Raw genomic sequence first — 27656 nt, 5'->3', positions numbered from 1 at the left:
TGGATCCCTAGTTGGCACACTGGGCTAACACAGGCTGCCTCGCTCAACCCTTGTCTAAAATGCTTCTTCCTGTACATAGAAACACAACTGTACAATGTGCAGAGAAAGACTTTGGAGCACTCAGTCCTAAACAGGTTGTTGTCATCAAATCCCTTCTCTCAAGGCCCAGTAATCTAAGAGGAAAAACAGGCAGAAAGATTGTAAGAACCAGCAGGAGTGTATTAATCCAAGGAAATGCTGTTTTCAAGACACAAAAGGGCTGATGCATGTATGAACTCACAGGGACTGTGACAGCAAACAGAAGAGATAGAGGGCAGATTAGGTCCCATCACTGAGAGGAGGAAGGTGATATGGGGTCTCATCCCTAACCAAGAAGCTACCTGCAAGTGATATCTCTGCAAATGGGAAACTAAGTTTTCTCCAATAGAATAACGATGAGTAGATCAAACACATTCCAGGACAGGGCTCATGGCTGGAGGTGGTTTCCAAGAGAAAACAAATTTGGTAGTTTTACTAAGGCTTTTTGTTTTCTTTTGTCATTTATTTCCCAGTTGTTTTTCTGTTTGTTTTTCTCAATTTTTGTATGTGTGGGTTTTGCTTTGTTTTGTTTTGAGAAACACAGAGAGAATGAAGTTGGGTGTTTAGGGGGTGCAAAGAATCTGGAGTGAGGAAGAGGAAAATGTGATATAAAAGTGTATTATATGAAAAAGAAACTTTAAATAAAAAAGGAAGGCAAAAAAAGATCAAAAACAAAATAATAGGGCCATCAGGAGGGTTTGGAGTTTGAAGGGCCAAGACTGACAAATAAATCAATCCCCAGGACCCAGAACCCACATGTTGGAACTAGAACAAAATTCTGCAACTTGTCCTCTGACATCCATACATGTCCTTTGGCACACACACACACACACACACACACACAGAGAGAGAGAGAGAGAGAGAGAGAGAGAGAGAGAGAGAGAGAGAGAGAGAGAGAGAATTTCTCATTGTCTTCAGAAGTTTGATTTAGCAATGTTCTCCTTTTACCATCAAAAAGCAAGTAAAAGGAAAACTCAAACATCCTCGCATGCATGGAATATTAAAAGGGACCTAATAAATACCAGGTAATTTAAGCCACCATCTATTTCTTATTTACCATGTACCCACATGAATATCTTGCCATGTATTAGCAGGTCACATGCCCAATAGTCTCTGGTCATCATTCTCTGAAAATCAAATAAGGACAATGGTTCAAATTCAGTCATGAACAATAGAGGGAAATGTAGGACTTAATACACTTCTGCACATATTTCTCAGGGTTATGGATGATGGTTATAGGTTTGGGGGTAGAAGAAAATATTAGACTCAGTATTCTCGTAAAAAAGGTAAAAGAAGAAATGGAATGGATGGGTATAAGATATTCTGGTAGATTATTGCATATACTAGTAAACAAATTTAGTAAAATAGCAGCCTTAGATAATTTGCACTGTTATGGATTTTTATATGTTGATACAAATGAAAAGTATTTTTATATTCCTGTTTAAGATAATTTGTATATTGATACAAATACAAAATATATTTGTTATAATATACATATACATATATTTCAACTCAGGTCTTTGATGGGATTGAAGACTAGCAGTTATAGTTACAACTTTATATATATATATGTATATGTATGTATGTATGTATATATATATATATGTATATGTATGTATATATATACATATATATATATGTATATATTACCTTAGATAGAACATATTAAGTATTAGATTCAGGTTCTTTAGGATAGGATACCTTTTGGAATGATCTTTGTAACATACCATTTATCTATGTTCTAGACTTTCTGGATTTTAGTATGTGTTTCTTGCTTGATATTGTTCGCATTGATTGTAGTTCCATCTTATCTAGGTCAGTATCCCTCATTACTCCTGGACAATATTTGATAACCATTCCTCTGTATATAGTCTTGTATTAAGTTAGAACCTTCTTATTTAGACAAAAAGGGGGAGATGTAGTGGGTAGCCATTCCAGGGTTGGTCTGGAAGTTCCAACCCCCATTGAGGCTTCAGTAACTATCACTCCTACAAGGCAAGGCCAAGGGAGGGGCCTGAAGACCCCAAATCAGGATGCACTGCACTCTCTTCCTGCTTGGACCCTGGATGCTAGAGGTAGACCGAGGAGAGTTCTCCAGAGAACACCACTGGACTACTCTGCAACTTTCTCAGAACCTGCAACCTACCTATCCCTTCATTTGTAAGTTATGTCATTAAATAAATCCCCCTTTTAACTATGTGGAGTGGCCTTAATAATTTCACCAATAGCACACCTTGAAGAGTGGCAAAAAGTCAAGAAAAAATGACTCTAACTTCCATGCATATGTTCATTTAACCTGAATTTTAATCAAAATATTCTTATATGTCCATCAACAAGAAACTGTCAGAAAAATGGGTGGTTGCTTTCATAATACTCTCTGCTTAAATCAGCTGAAAAGGCCCTAATTTCTAATTGATGAATAATGGTTTTACATCTATCTCATGGAATATTGCTCAAAGATACTTATTTACAAGAGTAGCCTTCAGTAATGAGGGAGCTTAAGAAGTACCAACTGGATCATACTAGTCTAAATGTATAAGTTAAGATCAAATAATAAACACCTCTGGATATGGTCACCTAGTTAAAGAATTCATTTAACTGGAAAATGAAATTATTTTCCTAATTAATGTTATTTGTTCAAAGAACAATTTCAGAAGGACAATAACACACTCTAAACTGGAGCAATTTACTGGAAATCATGATTTGTGCAAAGAGCGGCTTAGTGAACATTATTGTTATGACATTAATTTTGGAAAATTTGAAAGAGTTTACCCATATCTATATCATTTAATCCTAATAATATTAAGTTATAAAATATAAGTATTTTAATTATCAATTTAAAATTTTCACATGAGAAGTAAAATTAACAATGCAAAGAGAACATGTTCTAAAATTAAATATATACGATCAATATGCTATTTCTTTATTATATCTTAAAAAGATGATTTTGGCTCAACATTCTGTTTTCAGACATCATCTTTACAGCATTGTCCTTGATTCTCCATGGCCACAATGCTGTAGTGTGCCTCAACTTTGATAACATTGAAACATCAAGAGCAGCTGTCTGGTCTGTCCAACTTCAGTGTTTACAAACGAGTGCGTTAGGCTAGAAAAACCCAAAGATTTGTATATCCATACAGCTTGTAAGTTCTCTGTACTTGTAAGCTGTAGAGATATAAATATATTTTTGCTATTTGCCTTAATTTTGAGGCAGTAAGAAAATGAAAACATTCTAGGATTTTTTTATATAATTAGACATGTTATCACTGAAGAAAGAAGTTAATAAAGTAGGAACCCAGTCATTTCAGAACACTTATGTAAGGGCACGGAGTTCTAAACCCTATTCTGTAACCAGAAGGGACTTACAATCCAATGACCTGAATGAGTAACAGTTATTTAACTACTAATTAACTAGGATAAATGTTTGAAAGAAAATAAATATACCCGCTGTGGTGGCATGTGTCTATAATGCTAGCACTCTGGAGACAGGTTAAAACAAGTCAAAGGTCATCGTGGATTACAAAATGAATTTGAGAGCTAGACTTTTTTTAAAAAAAGAAAAGTTGTAGAAATATATCTAAGCTTCACTACCTTTCTATGTGAAAAGTGTGGCCACAATGTGTTTTATGATATTCAATAAAAATGATAATAAACATCAGTCTTGCTACAGCCTACCAAAACCCACACATCTCAAATTAAAACAAAAAAAAAAATCTAAAAAGTTTAAGTACATGTTTTCAGTATTTGTAGCTCATCTTAAAGTGTGACCTGTGAGGGAGGAAGAAAAGCCAACAAATTGTCTTTTACTATTAACTATTTTGGTTGTAACTGAAATGAAGATTAAAAAAAAAAAACACTATTTATTTTGTTCTCCTTCATTTTTTTCTAACTCATGATATTTTATCTTGCACATATTTTGCAAACTCAGAAACATTTCCAGGGTGTCATCAATCAAGAAAGAAATGTCTTCTGGAGAAAAATAAGTGGAGACATCAGAAAGCTGATAAACGGCCGAGCCATATTTTGGACCTCCGAGATGCCAAGAAAAATTTCTTTAAAGATAGGGCATAAGAGCTGATGCCAAAAGTAGACCAGAAATTAAGTTAAGAACATTCAAGAAAGAAAATAAAAGCATTTAGTTCAAAGTCCACAAGTCAGGGATCATCTGATTTCATAAAGGAACATAAAGAATGCAGAAGGAGCTCACACACTGCAGAGAGAACACAAGGTGAGCTGAGGCCAGTAAGCAGGACCAGTCAACAGAAAGCAGACTACAAATTTTTCAAATTTAAGAGCATTAGGAAGTAAACATATTTTAAACTTACAAGTCCATAGTTCTAAGAAAATAATTTAGAAGAAAGACATCCACAGAGAGAGACCAAACCATCTAAGCAAGAGGCAGTGGATGGACAAGGGCCTGGAAGGCACAGCAAAGGAGGGGAATACCCAGAGGTAGATCAACTGGACAGTCAGTGTAAATACGGCAAAGAATAGATGTTTCAAACAGGAAATGTTTTCAGTTCTTTAAAGGTTTAATTTTTGATACATTCCCACTTGTCATATTTTGTTGTTTCCTGAGCTATTTGAGGTCTGTGCAGAAGAGCTTTGTTTATGACTAGATTTGCTTTGACTTTTATAGCTTGTCTCTTAGATGAACCCTTTGCCTCAAGCTGGATGTTATGCTCATATAAGGTATTCCCTGCCCTTCCATAATTAAACGGTTTTAATTGTGGAAAAAAAGAACTAGGAAGACAATGAGGCAATTGGGAGAGACATGAGAAGAAGGTATCAGTTAAGGGAGAATAAATGGTATTTTTGGATAGCTGAAGTGATCAGCCTGTCTGGTATTCAAAGCCAGAGACAATTATGAACTCTACCAAAGCATCAGAGAAAGGACCCTGACATCACAAGGCAAAGCAGTAACTTGGCCCGAATGCACCATAAATGCTTTGATGGAAAATAATACCAAAAAATGTTATGAAAAATGTGTCTATTTTTTCCACATACATACATTTTAGAATGAACTTCTAGTTTACACCATAACAGGTTTTCCCTGAAAGAACTGCTTCGTATCTGTGGAAAAGAAGACTAGCCATGGTCAGACTGGCCAGAAATCCTTTCTATCAGGCAATGTCATGCAAAATACTCTTTTTTATTTCTCTTACTGAGTTTCTTAATTACTTTTTTATATTTTGAGATTATCATTACATAATTCCCCTTCTTTCTTCCCACAACCCCTCACATATACCTTTCATTGCTTAGTTTTACATTCGTGTCCACTTTTTCATTAATTATTTTAATACACATTGACATATAGATAAATGCACATATATAGTATGTATATATATATGTATGTATGTATGTACATATGTATGTATGTATGTTCCAAATACATATAAACTTTTCCCTGTGCATAATGCTACTTGTATGTATACTTTCTGGGTTGACCATTTGGTGGTATTGGAAAAACAATTGGTATGCCTTTCTTTGCGGAAGACTATTTCCTTATTTGTCGTCTTTAGCTCTTTGTAAAAGTTGAGAAATCATAGGCTTCCCTCAGTCTATTGTTGTAATCCCTCCTCACCTCATGCTTAGGCAGGCATATCAGAGAGACTTTATGGATGTTGCTTTTGGCATTACTAAGGGACAGTCTCAAAGCAATCCCCATGATCCTCTGGCTGATACAGTCTTTCAGTGACCTCGTCCGTGATAACTCCTGAGCCTTGGGTGCAGGGTTTGTGTAGCAGATTCAGACTGATCTCCACAATTCTGCATATTGACGTATTGTGGTTTTCTGTGATAACCTCTGTCTATTGCAAAGAAAAGTTTCCTTTAAGAGGGATGAGGACTACACTTGTTTATGGGTATAGGGATAAATGTTCAGAAGGTAGTGAGGGATTGTGCTCATTTAGGAAAGAAGATATTATAGGCTGTCCTTAAGATACATGATTTCACTAGCCATGGGTACTGGAAACAACTTCTTTCAATGGCTTTGTTTTTTAATTGAAGACCAAAACATTAAATGAGATAATATTTTAGGCAGAAAACACTACTATATGTCACAATAAATGGGAAAATTACATTTGTTCTTTAACCCTAGACAAAGAACAATGGGCAGCTAAGAAATTCTGAAAGCATGAGAAATGATCATCTTCAGGCAGGTAAGGTCTTCCTAAATTTGTTACCAAATGGTCAGCACTGAAATCATATACATACAAGGAACATTGAATGTACTGAATGGATTGTATTTATGAATTTAGGGAGGTATATATATATATATATATATATATATATATATATATATATATATTCATTCAAGCCATGGAGTAATAAGAGAACAAGGTGTAGCCAGACAGTGGTGGCGCATGCCTTTAATCCCAGCAATCTGGAGACAGAGCCAGATGGATCTCTGTGAGTTCGAGGCCAGCCTGAGCTACAGAGTGAGTTCCAGGAAAGACACAAAGCTACAAAGAGAAACCATGTCTCGAAAAACCAAAAAAAAAGAAAAGAAAAGAAAAGAAAAGAAAAAACCAAAAAAAAAAAGAAAGAAAGAGAGAGAGAACAAGGTGTTACATGGGAAGAGTGGACGGAAGGAAAATGAATTGGGATGATACAATCACAATTTCAAAAACATCGAAGTTATGGTAGAACATGCCATGCTTCTATATTGCACTATTATACATACACTTTAAAATAGTTATGCAAATGGAATGAGAACATGGATCTCTATGGCAGCAGGTTTGGTACTAATTCAGTACAGTTACAAGTGTGTTTTCTTTTGGAAATAACAGCTAAGTAAAAAGACCTATTTCCTTCATCTCAGACAATAAGACTCTTTGTATCAGGTTTATACTAAATCCCTACATGTAGATTTATTTTTCTTATGTTGAGGAAAGCAAATACATGTCTATTTGAAAAGCTGCCTGATTTCTAGAATTCTCTGTCTCTACTTCCATTTTACCTACATTTTTATATCTCACCTATGCTAATGTGTCCGCATACAATAGATAAAGAGGGGAGTGGTAAATGACATTTTCTAAACATGGCATGGCCTTTGTGCTCATGAACTCAAAGGTGCTATGGTTACCTGCACAGAAAGTCCAGAATATCATGCCTGTCAAATGTCACCATGGCTAGAGAAATCAGTCTAGATGATGAAGCTAGAGGAGCTACTGATAGCTGATGACTGCTGTGGAAGAGAGAGTCAGTTTTCTTAGCTGGTAGTTTCCTAGGCCTCAATGGATTCCCCCTTGTATATGGGCAGCACTAACAGGATTAAGGAGGGTAATTAATGTTAATGTTTATGTAAAATAAGAAGGCATGAATTTAGAAGGGAAATTCCTTGTGTGTGAGAGGCGGGGGGTAGTGGAGTCCACCTAGGTGCTACAGGGGAGTAGTGGAGGAGGGATATGAACAAAATATCTTACACACATATATTAAAGTTTCAAAGATTAAATGTAAGCTACTATTTCTTAAAAGCTGCCTAAGTTCTTTGGAGAATGCTTATATAATATTGTTTTATCTCCACTTGTTAAAATAAAAAAGCAAATCAAGATTCAGAGAATACATTATTTTAAACTATACCCACAAAAAGTGCAGTGAATAGGCAGAAAAGTGCAGGGAATAGCCAAGATCCCATTAAAACTACTTTATTTCCAAATTAATGCTCCTTTACACAGTTTTACACATTTCTAGCCTCTGAGAAGTAAACCTCTCAAAAACGAAAATCTTTTCCATGAAACTCTTAACATTTTCCCTAAATTATGGCAATTAAAAGGCTGCTGTATATTTGAATGGTACATTATGGTTTCCAAATGCTTTTATGTAGATTATCTTGGTCTTTGTGGTTACTCAGCACTGGTGGTTATGCTTGAATTTACACTTAAGTAATGGAACAGATTTAGAGAAAAGCAAACAAATAACAACCAAAAAGTCCCGTGGAGAAAAGTTATACCATTTAGGGTATATTTTGCTTGAAGGAAAAAAAAAATAAAATGAGTGCTCTCAATGGTCAATATAAAAGATAATTATAAAGTAACGAATTGAAAGTGTTTTTTTTTTCACCTTCACAGTTGGTACACTAGCGGGAATCAGCTCATATGAAATTCAAATGAGGTATTTAGAACATCCTAAAATCAATTTGCTAGCAAATCAAGGATCTAAAAATAAATAATAAAACTTTGTGCATAAAGACAAAAGTCTATGATAAATGTAATTCAACTGGGCAATGAGAATCATAAAAAAATGTTTGAGTGACCCCATGAAACAAAATTATTAAGGAAAATCAGAGGAGAGCTATATAATATGTGCATAGAAAAATACTGGTGAAAGTTAATGTAGCCCAGATTCTAAGATAATTAAATCAAATTATTCCATGCAAGTAGAAAAGAGACAGTGCTGAAGTGAACCTCCCCAAGTTCCAAAGGCACACACTTTACAACAAACTAGCAAACATTATGGACAAGGAAGAGGGTAAACTGCTGTGAAATCCATAGGGAATTTTCAGGTGGGAAATTATGAGAAGACGAGCCCTGAAATGTGTGCAAATATAAGGTTTTTAAGAAACAGCTCAGGTGCTGGAGAAAGGGCGCAGATGATAAGAGTGATTGATGCACATTTATTAGGACCCAAGTGGATAACACCAATCACACACACACACACACACACACACACACACACACACACACACACACACACACACAGAGAGAGAGACAGAGACAGAGACAGAGACAGAGACAGAAACACAGAGCCAAAAATAAAGAATCACCTCCAAAATAAAAGTGTCTAGCTAAATTTAATAAGCTGGGTAACAAAGGAATTAAGAAGGGAAAGACAGGATGAAAATTTAAGAAATAACTTTGAAAGAGGAAAAAATGGTTGTTTGTTTTTGCTTTTGGTTTTGGTTTTTGGTTTTTTAAAAGATGTATGGATTCAGTCAGTATCTGTTTGCGGGATGGTAGGAAGATGCTTTGATGATAATAAAAGTACTCTATAAAAACTGACATTGAGTACAGTTTAAAATAGTCAACCATCTGGGTTGGATAGTATAGAAAGGGCTCTGTTTGAAAAAGTGGGAAATTAAAAAAAAAATCTTAGATCCATTTTAGTAATACAGCACTTCATAAAATTCTGCTACATTACACTTCAAAGATTTGGTTTTTATTTATTTTTTATTTTGTATACTTAATGGCCAAGTTTGAGGACCTATAGGTAAATGAAAGCCATTCTTTCATACAAACCTTGTCTTCGTCCTAACACACATTGCCTTGCGGCCTGCTTATGGTTGGGTCACATGCCTAGGGTCTCTCTCTCTTCTAATCCTTTGACATTAACTAGCACTTGCATGCTAGTACATGTCAAGTGTGCAAATGTAGCCCAAGGCTTAGACTCCAGGCTGTAGTCCCATGGTTATTTGTCATCTCATGCTCGATTCCTCAAAGGCTTCTGTAGCATAAAAATCTCTCTATGTCTCTTTCCCTTTAGGTTCCTTTTCCGATTTCTGTTCTTGTAAATGTCACCTTTCATTTTGACTACCTCAGAACACCAACTTCAAATGCAGTTTTCTTCCTTGTCATATCCTACATCTAAATTCATCATAACTACTTCACATCTATCTTTAAGATGGCTGTCAAACCAGATGACAGCCCACCTTCTTGCTATTATTCCAGGTCAAGACTCCAGGACCTCCTTCCCGGAATCCCACAGCAGCCTTCCAGTCAGAATTTCTGACTCTGCCCTTCTTCTCTTCTTACAGTCTATTCGCTGTAGAATAGTCAGGGCCCTTTAAATATGACATCTGTTGAAGTACATTCTGCAGAAGTATAAGAAAACTTCTGTCCTAGAGTGTCTGCACTGATAGCTCTTCATCCTGAACAGGCTTTTCCCAGAAATATGCTTTGTTCACAATGTGTTCTTTATTTCCTAATTAAAATCCTACATGTTTAGACCACCGTTCCCTGAGTACCCTACCTAGAAAAGCCACCTGCTGCCAGGCTTATCTTGGCTTTACATTCATTTACTTCATTAACTCTTCATGGTGTATCGCATTTATTTGTTTTTCCCAAATGACATACAGAAGAAACACAAAAGTATAATAAAAATGAATAAAATGTAGATACCTTCAGTGCTCCTCTGTGGTTTGGGTTTTCATGTTATTCTTTCAAACATGCATTAGGATTTTCATATATCTTTAATTCTCATAAAAAATCATTGATTTTTTTAAACTGTCAGATAGTCTCTTGTTATAGCAAAAATGTTTAGTGTTTTTATATTTTTGGGGATCGGAGGCATGACACATTTTATTTTAATGTTTAAACTTTTTGACTACAATCGTTTCTTCTTTTACTTAATTGCTCATGGGATTTGCTTTATTGTATCTAGAAAATGGATCCTTTTATATAGTGTACATTTTGAACCCCCACAAAAATATTTTTTAGTTAGATATAGTACCTTTCTAGGTTTCCTTTTCCCATCCTCTATGTTTGATCAGATAATTTAGTTCTGATGTGTAAGGAGTATTAATTCATAGATAACTGTTCCCGCAGACCATTTGTCTTAGCCAATTACTAGGATTTAAGGTCTCATGGACTTTAAAAAGGCCTCCTCAAGACTCTTGTAAGGACTTGGTGCCATGCTTCCAGCCACTACAACACTGAAGAAAGGTACTTAAAACTCTCCACATCTTAATAATGCCATCACCACAGTTACATCCACATTATTCCAGTCCCTAATTTGTCTACAAGATGAATTGCAAGATCAAACTGAAAATTGATGACCCACATTATATGAAAAGCAGTGATAATTAGCCATAATATTTTCATTGCCATAGTTTGGTTGCCATCAAATTTTAAAAATTCACTTTCATTCAAAGCTATATCCTGCTTGTCTAGTTTTTCCTGACTTCTGACTCTTTCATCTATTCTCTATCTCTAAATAGGACTAATTCAACAATCTAACACCACTGTTTGATATCTAACAGCTGAGCTTCACATCCAGTTATATTTTGCAAACTAGACCTATAACTGAGCCTCACCCCCAAGTCCCTTGCCATTAACTTTAAGTTAGGTTCTACCAGCATGGAGACACTGAACAGAAACACTGTAGTAAGGCTTTCCAGAGAAGAAGTGTGTGTGTGTGTGTGTGTGTGTGTGTGTGTGTGTGTGTATGTGTGTAGAGAGTGTGAGTGAGAGAGGAGAGAGAGAGAGAGAGAGAGAGAGAGAGAGAGAGAGAGAGAGAGAGAGAGAGAGAGAGAGAGAGATAGATTTGAGCAGCCTCCTCACTGTAGATTTAGATCCGTTATTTTGGGTGGCCGCAGCAGCAACTATGGTCATCTTGAGCCTCGCAGGATCATTCAAAGTCAGTCATCATGTGACTCTTGATCTCTTGAAAAGCAGTAGCTGTGATGGTTAGAGTTAATTTTCAGGTAATTTCTAGGATTACCTGAATGAGGGCCTCTGAGCTTGTGTGTGGTGGGAAGACCCAACCAACTTTTGGTGGCATTATTCCCCAATTAGGACACGGGACTGTATAAATAAATAAAGGGAAAAAGAGCTGAATTTGTTCATTACTATCCACTTCTTGACTGTCATGCAATGTAACTTGTTGCTGTAACACCTGCTGCTGTTTCTTCCTTCTCAGGATGGACCATAACCCCATTCTGCAAGACAAACAAATTCATCCTTCCTTAAACTGCTTTTCCAGAGTATTTTTGTCACAGCAGCAGCAAACGGAAATAAGACATTGGCCACGATACCTCAAACTCTGCCGTTTACACTCCCATTCCCTTAGCCCGAAGTTAGTTCAGCTTACATTTTCATTTTTGTTCCTTGAGAACTCCAGTCATTTTGCAGGTGGTTCTCCCCGTGGACACTCATGGTCACCCATATATACTTGGATGGATCCTGAGTGAGACAGTCTGACCTCTTAGACCATTTGCTTTACAACTTTTTATTAAATGATCTTCTCGTAGCCCACAGACCAGTTATTTGACCAACAGTCATATCTCAAGAGACTCCACTTACAACGAATGTCTCTCAAATGTCATACTTTACCGCCACTTCCATCAAGCTATCTGCCCCTTATATTTATTCCATAGTGCTTTCATAAATATCTAACCACTACTCAAAAATAAAAGATCACATACCTCTATATTTATTTTTTCCATCATTCACCTGTCTGCTAATCTTCATCTCTTATATTAGCAATAGACAAACATTAAAGACATCTAGCTGCCATCTATCTGTAGCCCTTAATGAGGTTCTTGTGTTTATTGATTTCTAGATAGCAACCATTCAATAATACATAACGTCATCCACAGATGATTCTACTTAGGATCCAGTTTATACCTAGTATCACGTCTGGACCCTGGCTGCAGTACCAGGAAGCCCCCACTCCCCTAATTACAGTTTTCAAATTTCTTTTGCTCAGTAGTTACAAAGGCCTTAGTCAAAGTATTTACTTCACCTTTTTCCTTGGAAACCACACAAAATGGTTGAATTCAACACAACCGAAGTTGACCATACTAGAAAGTTCAAGTTTAAACAAGCTCATGGAGCTGATGTTCATCATCACCCATTTTTTTTTCCTTGTATAAGTCTCATGCTCTTCTCCTTCCCTGCCAGTAGAAAATGATCTCATCATGCCCAATACCCTTTTTCTTCTCCTGAGTCAGGAAGCATGGAAAGGTGGAGTGGAGTGGACATGCTCAAGAAATTCTTTACACTTTGTTTTTCGTAGCTCTCTCTCTTTGAACATATATGGCTCATGATCCATATTCATCCCCAATATGGTTCTAATTGCCAGGCTCACTTTTGTTGCATTTTTAATTATTCTTTCTGGTCTGACCATTTTATGTATGGCATATAATATGGAAACATAAACTTGAATCTGAAACATTGTCTCTTCTATGCTGCCATTGTCGGGTTTACCTCTGAATATGTCTTTTCCCTTTGGTCATCAAAATGTATGTTTCTTAACCAAATCCAGATATTATTATCCTTCATAGACATTAAAGTGTCCTTAATATTTCCTCAAGGCCACACAGGGAGTTTTTATCTGATTCTTTTATCCCCTGCTATCTTATTAGCATAGAATAAAAATTAAGTGTAATTAAATTTTGCCAACATCAGTTTCTTCATGTTGCTACTATATTTCTTCTGCTACAAGATTTTCCCTGATAGTATAACATTCTTAAGCTCATAGCATAATTAGTAGTGTACATATAGTAAATGTTAAACAGAAAGCTTTACACTTTTATCAGAAACATTTTATAGAAAAAGTAACATTTATTTCAGTACACACTGTAAAACAGAGTACATGTGTAAGCATAGGTATTTATGCATAAGGATACAAATAATGATCAAAATATAAGCTTTCTGAAACTAATTTTTAAAGAGATAATTAAATTATCAACTTATACCTCAATGAAAATACTATTTTCCAAACAAAATATTTTTTAATTCTAACCTCTAAATTCAATAGCAGCTCAATAAATATTTATTTTATAGTTCTGGCTGCCTAATAATAAAGCTGATCAAATTCCCCACCTTAAATTCACACCAGATTATACTAATATTCAGTGTTCTCAAAGTAAATAATAATAATATATCATTACTTTTATAAGAGTGTTCTCTATGACTTACTCCTGATGTTTTAATAATTCACACAAGAATCATGTAATTGTTGTAGGATTCTTATCCACACAATGCAAATCTTAAAGCAGGACAAAGCATCTGAATGTTATGACATTAGTCAGTGGATTAACGAAAGAAGAGAGCACGATATGAGCCAAAGCCTGGACAGTTCCACATTGGTGCTTTTTGCCATTTTACCAAAAAGCAGGCACACCTCAGGGATAATGCACAAAGTTCCTCTTTGTAGCCACTCTGGTGTTAAAACCAACAGGGCTGAAATGCACAGGATTCATGGAAGACGTGAGCACCGTCTGAACCAGAACAGACACAGTGTTATGCTATTTTTAATCAGCAGTTGTCATAACAGTATACAGCCTGCCCTGACCCAGAAGAGGTCACACTTTTTTGCACAAATAGATGAGACAGCACCCAGGTGTGTATTGATCTCAAAGAGTCCCCTTCACAGCAGTGAAAGACCATGGACGCTAGTGATGATATGGACTAGAATCAGATGCCTGGCCATAACACCAGGCATTAAGGGCAAAGCTCCTAGACCAAGTAATATATAGGAGTAAACACGTCCTAAGTGAGAATATCTCCTCATCTCCAGCTCAGCTTGAATCTGCATCTGAGGCAAAGCATTGTCATAGGAACTTTTGTTGATAACTACAAATTAAACATATATAGGGAGAAGGGTCATCAATTCTCAGTGAATGCAGCTTCATAAAAAGGCAACATTGGAGGACAGAAAAGACAGTGGCTTATTGAAATATTTATACCAGATTAATACAAACAAATATTTACAGAATTTAAATGACCTACGTACACATTTTTAAATGTGCCATTGCTAGGGAAAATAGTTTCTTAAGATGAAATGTGTTTCAATTTTTAAGACAATTCAAAGGAATCTAACGACAAATATTAAATTTAATAAGAAATCTGCTATGAAGTTTGCTACTTTATAAAACATTATAGGCTAACTTGAACACACATCTACACAAAATTATTTCAGCATTGCACAATTCAAAAACCAAAAACCCTCTGTTAGCAAAATTAAAAACAATCTGAAAAACCTCAACTGATTTGATTCAGTATAGGCCTTCTAAGCAATAACAAAAGCATATTCATTACAAATCCCTCACACTCTGTGCTTTGAACACCATACATCCTCTAAATGCTAACAGTGTGTTTAATAATAGAGACATTTTAAGTTTTAGAATGGTTGATAAGGAAAACATTAATTTGAATGAAAGGATATATCAAGACTGTAAACTTTTTTCACCACCTGGTAAATGTCAATTTGTACAACAAATGATTTCAGGGGGAAAAAAAAGGTCGTGTGGCAGAAATAAATAATCATAAATATCCACGCACTCCCCATGAATCCCATCACTGTGCACAGTTACTGGAAAACTTAATTAAGCACTGGCATTCTGCACTGAAAGCATCTAACACTTTGATTCCATGCCTGCAATTCAGACATTAGCATTCAAATCAGTCCACAAATTGCACTTTGGTATTTGTTGAGCGAATGCCAATTAAATGGTTTCAAGTAATCATTTTTCATTTCCTGCAGAGTATCCGCCTAACACCTAATATTCCCATGGAACATAAGATAATTTGAAATGTTAGGATTTTACATTTTTATTGGGATATTTTTTAAAATAAAAGAAAGCCTGTTTCCACTGCTAGAAGAAATCTCACCACTCTTTGACATTTCCTTTGTGTCTATGCAAAAGAAGGATAACAAGTCACACCACACATGACCTCCAAATCTAGAGATAATAAACCCTGCGGCTTTCTAACTCATCAGAGCGGACCACATTGCCTCACACCGCCTTCCAATCTCAAGTGTGTTTTTGCTTTATGTCAATTTATGTAAGACAAATAGAGTTTTAAGAAGGACTCAAGTTTTAGATCAGAAGAGAGTAAGAGAAAATTTCTAAAGAATAATATAAGAAAACCAAAAACCTCCACATAATTATAGGAAGAAAATAGGATGAAATATGATTTTGTCCTTAACAAAGGAGTTGTAAGATTTGGCGAATTCATTGAATTGTTTTGTTTCCACAAATTCAAAAATATGGAAAATTCTCAAGATGGAAATTCTTTAGTTATATAGAGACAAAAGAACATGCAAATGTGCTTTATCTGGGAGTTCATTTTTAGGAGGTTTGGAACTCATTAGAGTTACTGGGAAGTCATAGAAGTTTACTACTTGGTTACATATTTTCCTCAGAAGCTCAGCTTTTGGCCTGGAAAGCTGGAACTAGAGATTCACTCCCACAAGTTTCATAAAAGTTTACAATGAAAAGAAGGGATTTAAAATAAATGTTCAAAACATATCATTGAAATGCCTCTCAGTATATATAAGAATCTCCAATTGAAAAGGACAATCTTACTTGAAATTCTATTATATATCCTTAATAAATATGTGTTAAACATCCAAGATTTTTCAATTGTTTAGAGATGCTAGTCATGATGTAGTTAAAGGGGAAAATTGAATCTTTACTCTTGCATTATACACACACACACATACACACACACACACACACACACACACACACACACACATATATATGTATATATTTCAAGAATTCAAGAAAAGATGAAAAATAATGTTATCCCAAAGAATTTTTTACAAAACTGAAAAAACACAAATATTGGACATGTCAATATTATTCATGTAGATTTCAGAAATGTTTTATAAGATGTATGCTATCATTTATCCAATAAACTTAAAAATTTGTACAATGAAAATCTTAAAATTCTGAATACATAGAGAGGAAGACACTAGAAGACACACAGGTTTCTCATGCTTGTGGGTTGGTAGATTGAAATTGTGAAGATACCTATTGTATCAAAAGCAATCTACAAGCTGGCCATGGTAGCACATGTCTTTGATCCCAGTGCCCCAGAGGCAGAGGCAGGTGGAGCTCTGTCAGCATCAGGAAGAAAGAGTTACATAGTGAGACCCTGTCTCAAAAACCAAAAAACATTTTTTTAAAAAAAAGTGCTATACATTGAATTCAATCACAATAAAAATTCTATATACCTTCTATGCTATTTTTCAGAAAAAAAATCATCTTACAAATCATATAAGAGACACTACATAGCCAAATCAGTTCTGAGAGAGGAAAGTAAAACAACTGATTTCAAATTATCCTACAGAGCCCTAGTTAGTGAAACAACCCAATCCTGGCACAAAAGCATATAGATCAATGGAATAGAACAAAAAACCCAGAAATAAGATTGGTGTGGAACTATAGACATCTGACTTTGACAAACATGCAAAATTTACATTTTGGATAAAAAAAATCTTTAAAAAAGTGTTCTTGGAAAAACTGAATATATAAAGATGGAAGAACAGAACTAGAACTCTCATTCTGCTAAAAAACAAAACAAAACAAAAACACAAAAAAGGCAACAACAACAAAAAAACCTGCAGATGCATTAGAATTACAACATAAAACCAGAACCCCTGAATTTGCTAAAGAAAAAAGCAGTTTAGTACACTGAGAGATATGGGCATACCTGAAGATTTCTGAAAAGGTTCATGGATACTTAAAAAATGTGACCAATAACTGACAAATGGGAACTTATGGAATTAAAAAAAAAGAATATTTAGCATATAGGAAATGGACAGTCAAAGAGGCAGGCTGCTATAAATCTGGCAGACAATTGATACCTAAAATACATAAGGAACTCAAAAACTAAATCAATAAAACAAATAACACTATTAAGAAAAGGAAGTATGGAATGGAACAGTGAGTTCTCAAAAGAAGAAATACTAATGGATAATAAACACTCTAAAAAGTGTCAGCTATCACTAACCCATAGGGGAACACAAATTAAAACCACTTTGTGATAAAAAAAAAAATGGTTTTCATCCAGAAAATGAATGAAAATAAATGCCGGTAAGGATGTAGGGAAAGGAGAAACCTTATACATTGTTTGTAGTGGTATAAACTGTGTAGTGACGATGGAAACCAGTATGGAGATTTCATACTATGCTAATACAAGAACTGTCACATGACCTACCTTTATCATTTCTGGACATAGAGCCAATGGACTTTATAGTCTAATAGAGAAATTATTACATATTTGATTTTAGCAACGCTCTCTTCATAAAAGCAAAGAACTGAAATTAGCTGAAGTGTTCATCAACAAACAAACGGATAATAAAATTATGATACATTTACACAACAAAGTTCTTTCCAGCACTAAGGAAAAAGGAAATTTGCAGGAAAATATAATACATGGGAAAACATATGAGTGAGGTAACCCACCCAGGCTTAGAAAGGCAAAGACTATATTTTCTTTTACATAGTAGACCAGTTCCAATCATAAATAAGTGTGTGTTGGACTGAGATGTCAGTAGTGGCCAGGTAGCAAAACAAGGATCTATGCAATGTAGCAGATAGTAAGAGGTCAGAAACAGGCAAAAATGACAGGAAAAGACATAGGCTGTGTGTGGAGAAACAGGCAATACTGTGGGGACAGTTAAATGGTAGAGTGGGTATGAGGAATGGAGAAAGTTGAGGGTTGTAGAAATGATCAGCCAAAATTAAGGATGTACATAAAACCCATATAGAAACTACTACTTTATAAGCTAACTGAAAAGTGATGATTACAATACCAGAGCTGACTTGGCATTTAAACTTATTTCCAGGGCCAAGTGAGGAGCATCTTCTCCTGAATTGTTTGGCCAGGGAACCCACAGAGGCTCCCTTAGTAAACAAACAAGCAAGCAAGCAAACAAACAAACAAAAAAAAACTGCAGCCACTACTCTTTACTGTCCTTAAGAATTCAACACAAAGATGTTATTTCTCAAAACACCACCTACTCCATACTCTGGACACAGGGCACAGATAACCCAAGTGGAAGCTGAACTGGAAGCTTCCTCCCCTGTGGGCCAGTGTTCACAGGGCCACAAGTGCTATGAAAAATACTACAGTTTAGAAACCCCTGCTGAAATTAAGATACTTAACTAGCTATTAAAATGACAAACACATTGTATAATATATACTCACTAATAAAATCACATAGAATAAAACTATAATCATCTTAATGTCTGTAATTCAAACTTCACAATAGTGGAAGTTTTCATTTCTGTTGACTTTTATTTTCTAATGTTTTGTTTTTTTTTCTTTTTTTCATCTTTGTATGTTAAGCTCTTCTGTTCTACTGAAATGTTACTAAGGTGCTTAAGCATTGTTCAAATCCAAATCTGAATTTGGGTTCTCACTAAGTCATAGCCTTGTGAGATTACATGATTGGTCATCATTTCCTGTCTCAGCTTCATTACTGTAATCGAAAATAAAAATGTGTAACCCCGACCCCCACTGTGTAAAACTAAATATTTAGTGAATGCTGTGTGGAAAACACAACAAAGTTTGGGTGTCAGCTGTCATTCTTACCAGGAAATGCTAAAATCAATCTTTAGGAAACAAAGGTAAGTAAGTGCTCGTCACTACATGTGACTCATCTTTTACCTCCTTTTTTCTATAAAAAAAAAATTCATTTTTTCCCTTAATGTTATTTTTTTAGTTGACCGGATTTCATCCCAGAGTGTTTGTTTTCAGGAAGACAGCCAACGTGTATCACTGCCCAGAAGGATTCAGTTCTGAGTGTACTGGTTGACTGATTTTATATAATGGTTAGTTCTGTCACTGCAGCATGGTGTTCTCTTCACTCCTGCATTACTGCTTTAACTGGAGGCTTCCCTTATCTAGAAGTCAGCTACAGTTGATTATGAACGGTCCATGTATTTAAGACTTGGTCCTCAGTCTATGGTGCTAGAGGAAAGTGGTGGGATGTAAGAGAAGTGCAGATTATAGAACTTAGGTCAGTGGGCCATGGTCTAGGAGGAGATGCTGGGAACCTCAGCCCCTTCCTAAACCTTATGCTTGCTGACTTGAATAGTGTAAATGGGATTCCTCCTCCATGTACTCCTGCCATGATACACTGTGCTGCCCCAAGACAAAAGCAGCCAGGCTAAGGGGCTGCACCCTAAGACTTCTGAAGCAGTGCATCAAAATGAATCTTCCTTTTTCTAACTATCCCAAAACAATTTTGTGTCAGAGATAGAAAGCTGACTAACCAAGAGGCTAAAACACACAAAATGAAAAGCAGCACCTGCCTCTGTCTAGGGAGAACTCTGTGTGCACTTCTCCAGGGACAAACTATGGTTTTCCAGACATGGAGAAAATGTCGGTATCATTACATAGGAAAGTCTTCAAAACAATCTCTATGCCTTCATTTTGTATTTTCTTTCTTTAGTTACATATTTCATCACAATTACTTTCCATATTCTCTGAGATATTATATGTATAATACTAAACATTACTATACTTCAATAATGCTTTAGTTTGACAGTTATAGATTCTAAATTATTTTTCTTAAAAATTTACAGATAAAGCCAAGTGGTGGTGGTGGTGGTGCATGCCTTTTATCCCAGCACCCTTGAGGCTAAGGCTGGCAGGTATCTGAAAGATCAAGACCTGCCTGGTCTACAAAGTGAGTTCAGGACAGCCACGGCTGTCACACAGAGAAATCCTGTCTAAAAAAAATAAAAACAAGCAAAAAATTATGGGCACTGTTATAGAAACTATATTTTCATATGACAATATAGATAACTATATTTACCCTTATTCCTCTGAAGGTACCGTTTTTCTTACAGAATACTTAACACAGCACATAGTAAATCAAGGAGCATTTCAGAAAGAATAACATAGTTGGTTCTTATAGTAAATTCCTGAATTACTCCGTATTTCAATTTCTTCATAAAAACTATGATGCAATGGAATGTTAGCAATAGATCATAAAAGATTAAATATGCCACCATATATAGTACCCATGAAAATTTGGGAACAAATTAAAAACTTTGGCATGTTAATTATTATTCTCAGTATTTGTTTAAAAATGATTCACAGTTATCACACTTCAAAACTGCTGTCTTTGAATCAGAATTTTATTTAGAAGTTAGGTTTTATAGTTAAAATAATGTGCTGTAATAGTATCATAAACATATGTGAACTTTCCTAACTCCTAAAATTAGGAGTCTGTCTTAGTTAGGTTTCCACTGCTGTGAAGAGACACCATGACAACAGCAACCATATTAAAAAAGAACACATTTAACTGCTGTGGCTCAATTGCAGTTCAGAAGCTTAGTCCATTATCATCACAGTGGGAAACAAGGCAGCATGCAGGCAGACATGGTGCTATGAAGGGGCTAAGAGTTCTTACATCTTGACTCACAGGCAACAGGGAGTGTGACTTGAGGATATAAGAGACCTCAAAGCCCACCTCAACAGTGACGCACTTCCTCTAACAACACCACGCCCATTCCAACAAGGCCATACCCGCTACTAGTGCCATTCCCTTTTGGGGGTCATTTTAATTCAAACCACTACAATGCCTAAAACCTGGATTGTTACATGCATAAAATTTAATGGGAGTAAAGTTTTCCATATTTTTTAAGCACAACACAATCCTAGGGGCAGTTAGACAATGGTTAGCTCTATAGACAAACGTCCTTTGTGCCCTGATTTATGATATAAAGGAAAAGAAAATGAAATATCAAAACTAAAGCAGATCGAATGATGGTGACAAAGCTCGGGATCGAGTTGTAACATATCCTTGAACTCCAGTACTTGGGCTCTACCAGTCCACTTCCCAGGGGCTTATTTAACAACAAAGCCAGCAAAACTCAAGAAGTTAGGAACATATCACTCAAATAAGCATTTATATGTGCAGGAAAAAAAAGGCCATGTGCTATTAGCCCTACATGATCACATTTAGAAACAAATGGATTTTTCCCTACTGAATAAAGACTGAGAAAGTATATCAAATTTTTCACATTGGATGACAACCAGACAATATCCATTTGTGCAGATCTTTATATTGCAGCTATGAAATGAGAAGAGGTATAAATATGCAGAGGAATTCAAAAAAATATTAAAGTTTGTGGCCAAGGACTTGCAAAATAAGTCTATCCATGTAAAATTAGAAACGGCAAGTGCATTATCAATTATAGTACTTATTATTGGTTGGAATATATTGATAATTGAGCTAAAGTCATGCGGTTGATTCCCGGAAGTACCAGTTTACAACTGCTTTGTTACCAAGATGCAGGATGAATCACAATGGCCAGCTGTCTCTGAAGGGAGCATTATTGGTGAAGTGGGGTAGGGAGCCAGCATGTGGACAGATGAGTCCAATTCCGTTACAATGACAGGAAAAACATTTCAGCACATTTTCTGGAAAGAATGGGTCAGCAGCTTAATGCTTATTTAAGTTTGGCACTGAGCATGTGTCCCTCATAGACAGATGCTTAATAATAGTTCTTTGTAATGTTAATAATTGTGATGCCTACATGTATTTTAGAGCTAGATAGCTACTTTCTAAATCAGGTAATTTTAGGATGTGAGTTTCATTAAGAATACAGCCAGTACATCTAAATATAAGTTCCTGAATTTTCAAGGCTCAAATTATAACAGATGTATTAAATTTTCTGCTTTAAAGCTGTGGGTTATAATACAAAATATAATAAATATGCAGGCTTGCATGCACACACACACACCACCACCACCACCACCACCACCACCACCACCACCACCACCACCACCACCAGAAGTATACTTTAAATAAATTATGTGCATAAGTGTTGGCCTGCATGTGTGTATATAGACCACGTGTGTACAGTGCCCCTGGAGGTCAGAAGAAAGTGTTAGATTCTGGGGAACTAGAATTACCTATGGCTGTGAGCTGCCAGGGGATGGGGAGCATATGTTGGTATAGCAGCACCCTTAGGTGCTGAGCCATTCCTCTAGCCCCAGCTATATTTCTGCTACAGCTACACCGTTTAAAAGATCAGGTAAGATAAAGAGTGTGCATTTCTGGCCTTGGTATTCAGAGAAGGATTATAACACAAAATATTCATTAATAGTAGATATACTTCTACATAGCCCCAAACTACATTTTTATCTTTATCTTCATAAAGCAGTCACCAACTACAATACAACGGAGCTAGAATCCCTAGACACAAACATTTCTTCACTAAATTCATTTTATATTGTATCTAGAAACCATTAATCTTATTTTTCTCAGCAATTATCCAACATCAGAAAATTTAGTATTTACACATTGAGGTTTTAATTTTGTAAATTCCTTAAGGTAAAATTGTTATTGAATATAATGTTATTATATTTCAAATAAGAATTTGGAGTGACATTGCAATAGAAATCACTTAATTAATGGAGTTTTCAACACTGTGTGATTGAATTACTTTTAGCATTTCTGTGGAATTTATTTATGTAGTTATATATTTACTAGGGGTATCGTAAACTCTTGTGTGAAACGTTAAAAACATTATGTACAAATTTTATATTTAAATATTAAATATATCATGTTACTTTTAAAGCCCAGAAAAAATGCAATAGACATAAAATATATATAGTATTAACCACATACTATTAGTACAAAATTGCTTATATATACCCAAGTCTGCATTCACACATCTGTACTAATGTTTGCATCTAGTAGATGTACCAGTGTGTGCATACATTGATTGCTCATACTTCCAAATTAGATTTTTCTCATTCAAAATAGGCCAAATATGTTACAGACAAATACACAAAAAATCTATAATATCTGTAAAGCAAACACTATTCTGCTCATTTCTTGACTATATTTTCTCTTTCAAAAGATATACAGAATCCAAACACATAATATGCCATGTCACATTGGAACACTGTAATGTTAAGTATGACCTCCAAAAGAGAAAACAATCTGAGGACACAATAAGTCCAAGTGCCAGGCCTCACACTGCAAGACTCCCTCCGTTGCATTCCACCAGGTCCCACACTGAAACACTGTACAGACAGAGATGCGGCATGGGTGAGTGATGGGGACTGACAAAATCCCCAACCAAGTTTCTGCTCTGAAGGAAACAGAAAGATGTGGCTGCTTATATGTCAACAATTTGAAGGAAAAAAAAATAAGTGTTTCACAACCACAGTATGAAGGCAAAATCCTTGAGATTTGACTCTGGACAGCTTTCGAGAAAATGTCAGAGTCACAGTAAATCTCAAGGTCAAATGACACACGTGTTTACTTGTTTTGTCTGTAAGACTAAAAAGATTTTATTTCACTTCTATCAGTGACTTTTTATGCATTATGGTGAGTGTATCTTTATATTAGCTAAATATTGATGAAAATGATTTATAATACAGTCTCCCTGAAGTAAAACAAAACAATAAGAGGGCGGCTATACATGGTCTTACCAAGTGAAGATAAGGCATAGCAATGTAGATATCAAAATCAAAACTTGATTAAACATTGCAGACTGTGTTCGTTGAATGGCTCTATGAAGATCATTCTAGAAAAAAAAAGCATATTTTAAATTTTGATAAATACTAAATATACACGAGTTTAAACACCAAGTATCCTCTCTATGCATAATATGTAGATTTAAATGAATTTAGCAGTATATTTTCATTTTACATGGATCTGGACATAACTTACAATACAATTTTTGTTACAAAGACAGACTACAGGAATACCAATAAAGCACTAAAGTTTAGCACACTTTCATTGCAGAAAACAGATTACAAGTTGCATTTATTACTCCCAGACATACGAAGCCCATTACGATGTTGCAGACTACACCCTCAGTACTCAAGAGTCTAAGAAAGGGAAATTGTGAGTACAAAACCAGATTGGGCTCTATTACAACAGACCATCTCAAAGACAAAACCAAAAAGAAAAAAAAAAAAACCACCTCTTCCAAAGGTAATGATCTCATGAAAAGAAAAAGTGCAAAATTTCAGGAAAATAGTGCGTCAATGAATGGAGCAATGAAAGGAAACTGGAACAGTAATTAAAACTCACTAATGAAACATGGCATGAATTAGAGCAGCCTGTAACATAGGAAGAAACAATTGTCCATTAAGAAATACTCATGTTGATTTCAGGAGCGTTAATTTTAAAAGAAATATGAATGAAGGAGTGCATGTTGAACAGACACATGCAGTCCTTCCCAGACAATAAAGCTTTGAGAAGGCACCCTGGTCACACACATGAAAATACTGAAGCGTGTCTTTTTTATTCGGTGCACTCCTGAAATAAGTAACTACGGAAAAAAGAAAATTTCAAACTTTCATCACTTTAAAATCCTAAGAGATGAACACTAATAGTTACACATGCACCTGCATATTGGAAATTTTTGCTTTTTATATAAAATAAATTGTCACTGTTGAAATAAAAATATACAATTGAAAATAGATAAAAATGGTGGGTCTAAATAATATTTTTAGGAATATCGATTAAATATTGTTACACCAGCACTTGGGAGGCAGAGGCAGGTGGATCTCTGTGAGTTTGAGGCCAGCCTGGTCTCCAAAGCGAGTTTCAGGAAAGGCGCAAAACTACACAGAGAAACCCTGTCTCAAAAAACAAACAAACAAACAAACAAATAAATAAATAAATAAATAAATAAATATTGTTACAATGAAGTATACAATAATACAGCACCCTAACCACTACTTACCAGTATGTGATAATTTCAAATAAAAATTGAATTAGTTAATTTCAAATACGACTTGTATGCATGTATCAAATAAAGTATGGAAATAATTAACATTGAATTCAAATGCCAGAATTTTTTTTATTTTATTCACAATTTTCTGTTAGTCTCAAACTTTTAATGATTCACTTTTATTCATCCCATAATCAGGGAAGCATGAGAAAATAAATGTCACTAAGAAAATGATCTCAGTTCATTATTTTAGTTTTCGGTAGTGCATTAAGCCATAACTGTTATGAAAACAAATAACAGAGTTTACTGGCCCGAATGTCATCTCTTACTCTTTAGCTTCTCAGAGCAGATGGGCTAATGATCAGAAAAATAATCTAGGACTGGACGTCCAGTGGGAGCTGGGAAAGCTAAGTACAGAACAGCAATGGGCTGTGAGTCCTGAACTAATACTGTAAACAGTCTCTCTTGAATACCGACTAATAGTTCCTGTCTGCAGGGGTTATTTTTCTAACAGCTAAGTATACAGCAACTCACAGAGGTTTATTTGATTCTGGGTGCATTTTTTCATCAGCAATTGATTCAGTCAAAAGGTAATTCTTTGGGGCGAGCAAGGCAGCAGGAGGCACCCCACAGGCCATGTTCGCCCACACTTCCCTCCCATTGGCCCTGGGCTACCCTGGGAATCGTGGGTTACTTCACATAAGTAGTTGGAAACACTCATCTGCTGTAAATGCTCAAATGTTATTCTAATAATTCTTCGGCCAAAGCTTTTGATATAGTGCCTGCTTAAAGGTCATTGAAATGAAAAACAAGTGTTAATACTAACAAGAGTAATTTTCCATGAAATGCAATCAACATTACAAAACCTTGCCCACACGAGATACAATATCTTGCATGTCGTGTGTGTGTGTGTGTGTGTGTGTGTGTGTGTGTGTGTGTGTGTATGTGTGTGTGTGTGTTTATGTGATTATTCTTTATGTTCATGGCAAGTTTGCAACTAGATTATTTTTATTTTTTTTTAAGATGAAGACAATAGCACAGAAATTAAATCAGATGTTAATTAAAGTGCCCAGTATGCATATAGTAGGTCGGCTGTGGCTTGAAAGCAAAATGTCTCCATTGACTCATGTGTTTCAACGCTCAGTCCCCAGCTGGTATACTAATTTCAAAAGTTGTGGACACCTTATTCTTGTATTTAAAATTCATATCCTGTGTGTGTGAAGGGGAGATGTGTGTGTGTGTGTGTGTGTGTGTGTGTGTGTGTGTGTGTGTGTGTGTGCGCACCCTCTATGAGCGCATGTGGGTGTCATGGACCTTGTGTGAAAGTTGGAGGAAAGTTGCAGTTCAGTCTCTCCTCCAACCCCGAGGATAAAACTCAAGTTCTCAAGCTTGGTGGTAGGACTCTTCACCCACAGATCATCTGACCAGCCCAATAGTGGAATCCTTGGAATATATATCCTTCCTGAAGAAATCGATCACTGAAGACTCTGAGTCCTACAGCTCAATCACATTTCCCACTGACTCCTTGCTTACTGACTACAAAAACAATGTGACTAGTATATTTCGCCCTGCCATATCTTCTCTACCATGATTGCCTCTGGAACTATGAGCCAAATAAAAACTTTCTTCATTAATTTTTTTCAAGTGTTTGGTCACAGTAATAACAAAAGAAACAGAAAAAAAAAATGAGTACCCTAAAGTGGGTTTGTTGTTGTGGTAAAGCAGATAATGTAGATATTATTATCTTGTGCTAGTTTGAAAACATATTGTGGGAGAGCTTTAAATTCTGGGCCTAAGAATTTTGAAAATATTTTAAGCAGAACTTAATGGGCTTTTCTGGTAGCAGTGTGGAAGAACAGAGGCCCAGCTCCCAAGACTTCAGAGTGGATCAAGAACTCTATAGAGAACAGGGCTGAAGGCCATTGGTGTGGTATTCTGAAAAGAAATCGAGAAGCATGTTGCCTATGCCCCGATAACTTTAGTGAGGCTGAGTTTTCAATAAACCAATATGCTTAGTATAGGGAAGTTCAAGACAGGATTATATTCAGGCTGTGACACTGTTCCTAACGACTCTTCTCATATAGGTTTCATTGAGAAAGAGCAACAGCTGGAGCAGAAAGATGTATTCTTTTTAATATGTCATTTGACGGTAGAATAAATGAACTTCAAGTTGAAGGCAAGGGTGCTGAAGAACAGCTGTAACTGCCAAACAGATTAGCACCATAAAGAGCAAACAAGAGCTCTCACCAGGGTCAGCACACAAAGCAGCTGCCTTCCCAGCCTGGAGAAGGCAAAAACTGGCGATCTCATTGAATAGTAGTGGTTTCGCAAGCATGAAAGATGCAAGACTGAGGGGTCCCATAATCTCAAACCCCAATTTTAAAGGAAGGGCAACTGACGCCAGGAA

General features: G+C 35.8%; 1 protein-coding gene and 1 long non-coding RNA gene across 6 annotated transcripts in view; one reads left to right on the top strand and one right to left on the bottom strand.

The window, feature by feature from the left end:
- Kcnt2 (potassium sodium-activated channel subfamily T member 2) overlaps positions 1-27656 on the bottom strand; it is a 354847-nt gene that overhangs the window by 197619 nt on the left and 129572 nt on the right. For both annotated transcript variants that reach the window (XM_006994959.4, XM_042258262.2), the window contains exon 8: positions 23997-24091. In XM_006994959.4, coding sequence (XP_006995021.1) covers positions 23997-24091 — 95 coding nt within the window. The remainder of the gene's footprint in view (positions 1-23996; positions 24092-27656) is intronic.
- LOC121821281 (uncharacterized) overlaps positions 1-27656 on the top strand; it is a 156059-nt gene that overhangs the window by 5392 nt on the left and 123011 nt on the right. The window contains exon 1 of one of the 4 annotated variants that reach the window (XR_013043311.1): positions 5934-6239. The exons of the other annotated variants lie outside the window; for them this stretch is intronic. This is a non-coding gene — a long non-coding RNA (uncharacterized LOC121821281). Of the gene's footprint in view, positions 1-5933; positions 6240-27656 lie in introns of those variants that run through there. 4 annotated transcript variants of the gene reach the window in all.

Source organism: Peromyscus maniculatus, chromosome 11 (genome assembly GCF_049852395.1).
Source record: "Peromyscus maniculatus bairdii isolate BWxNUB_F1_BW_parent chromosome 11, HU_Pman_BW_mat_3.1, whole genome shotgun sequence".
Lineage (NCBI taxonomy): Eukaryota > Metazoa > Chordata > Mammalia > Rodentia > Cricetidae > Peromyscus > Peromyscus maniculatus.
This window is presented reverse-complemented; position numbering and strand designations above follow the sequence as displayed.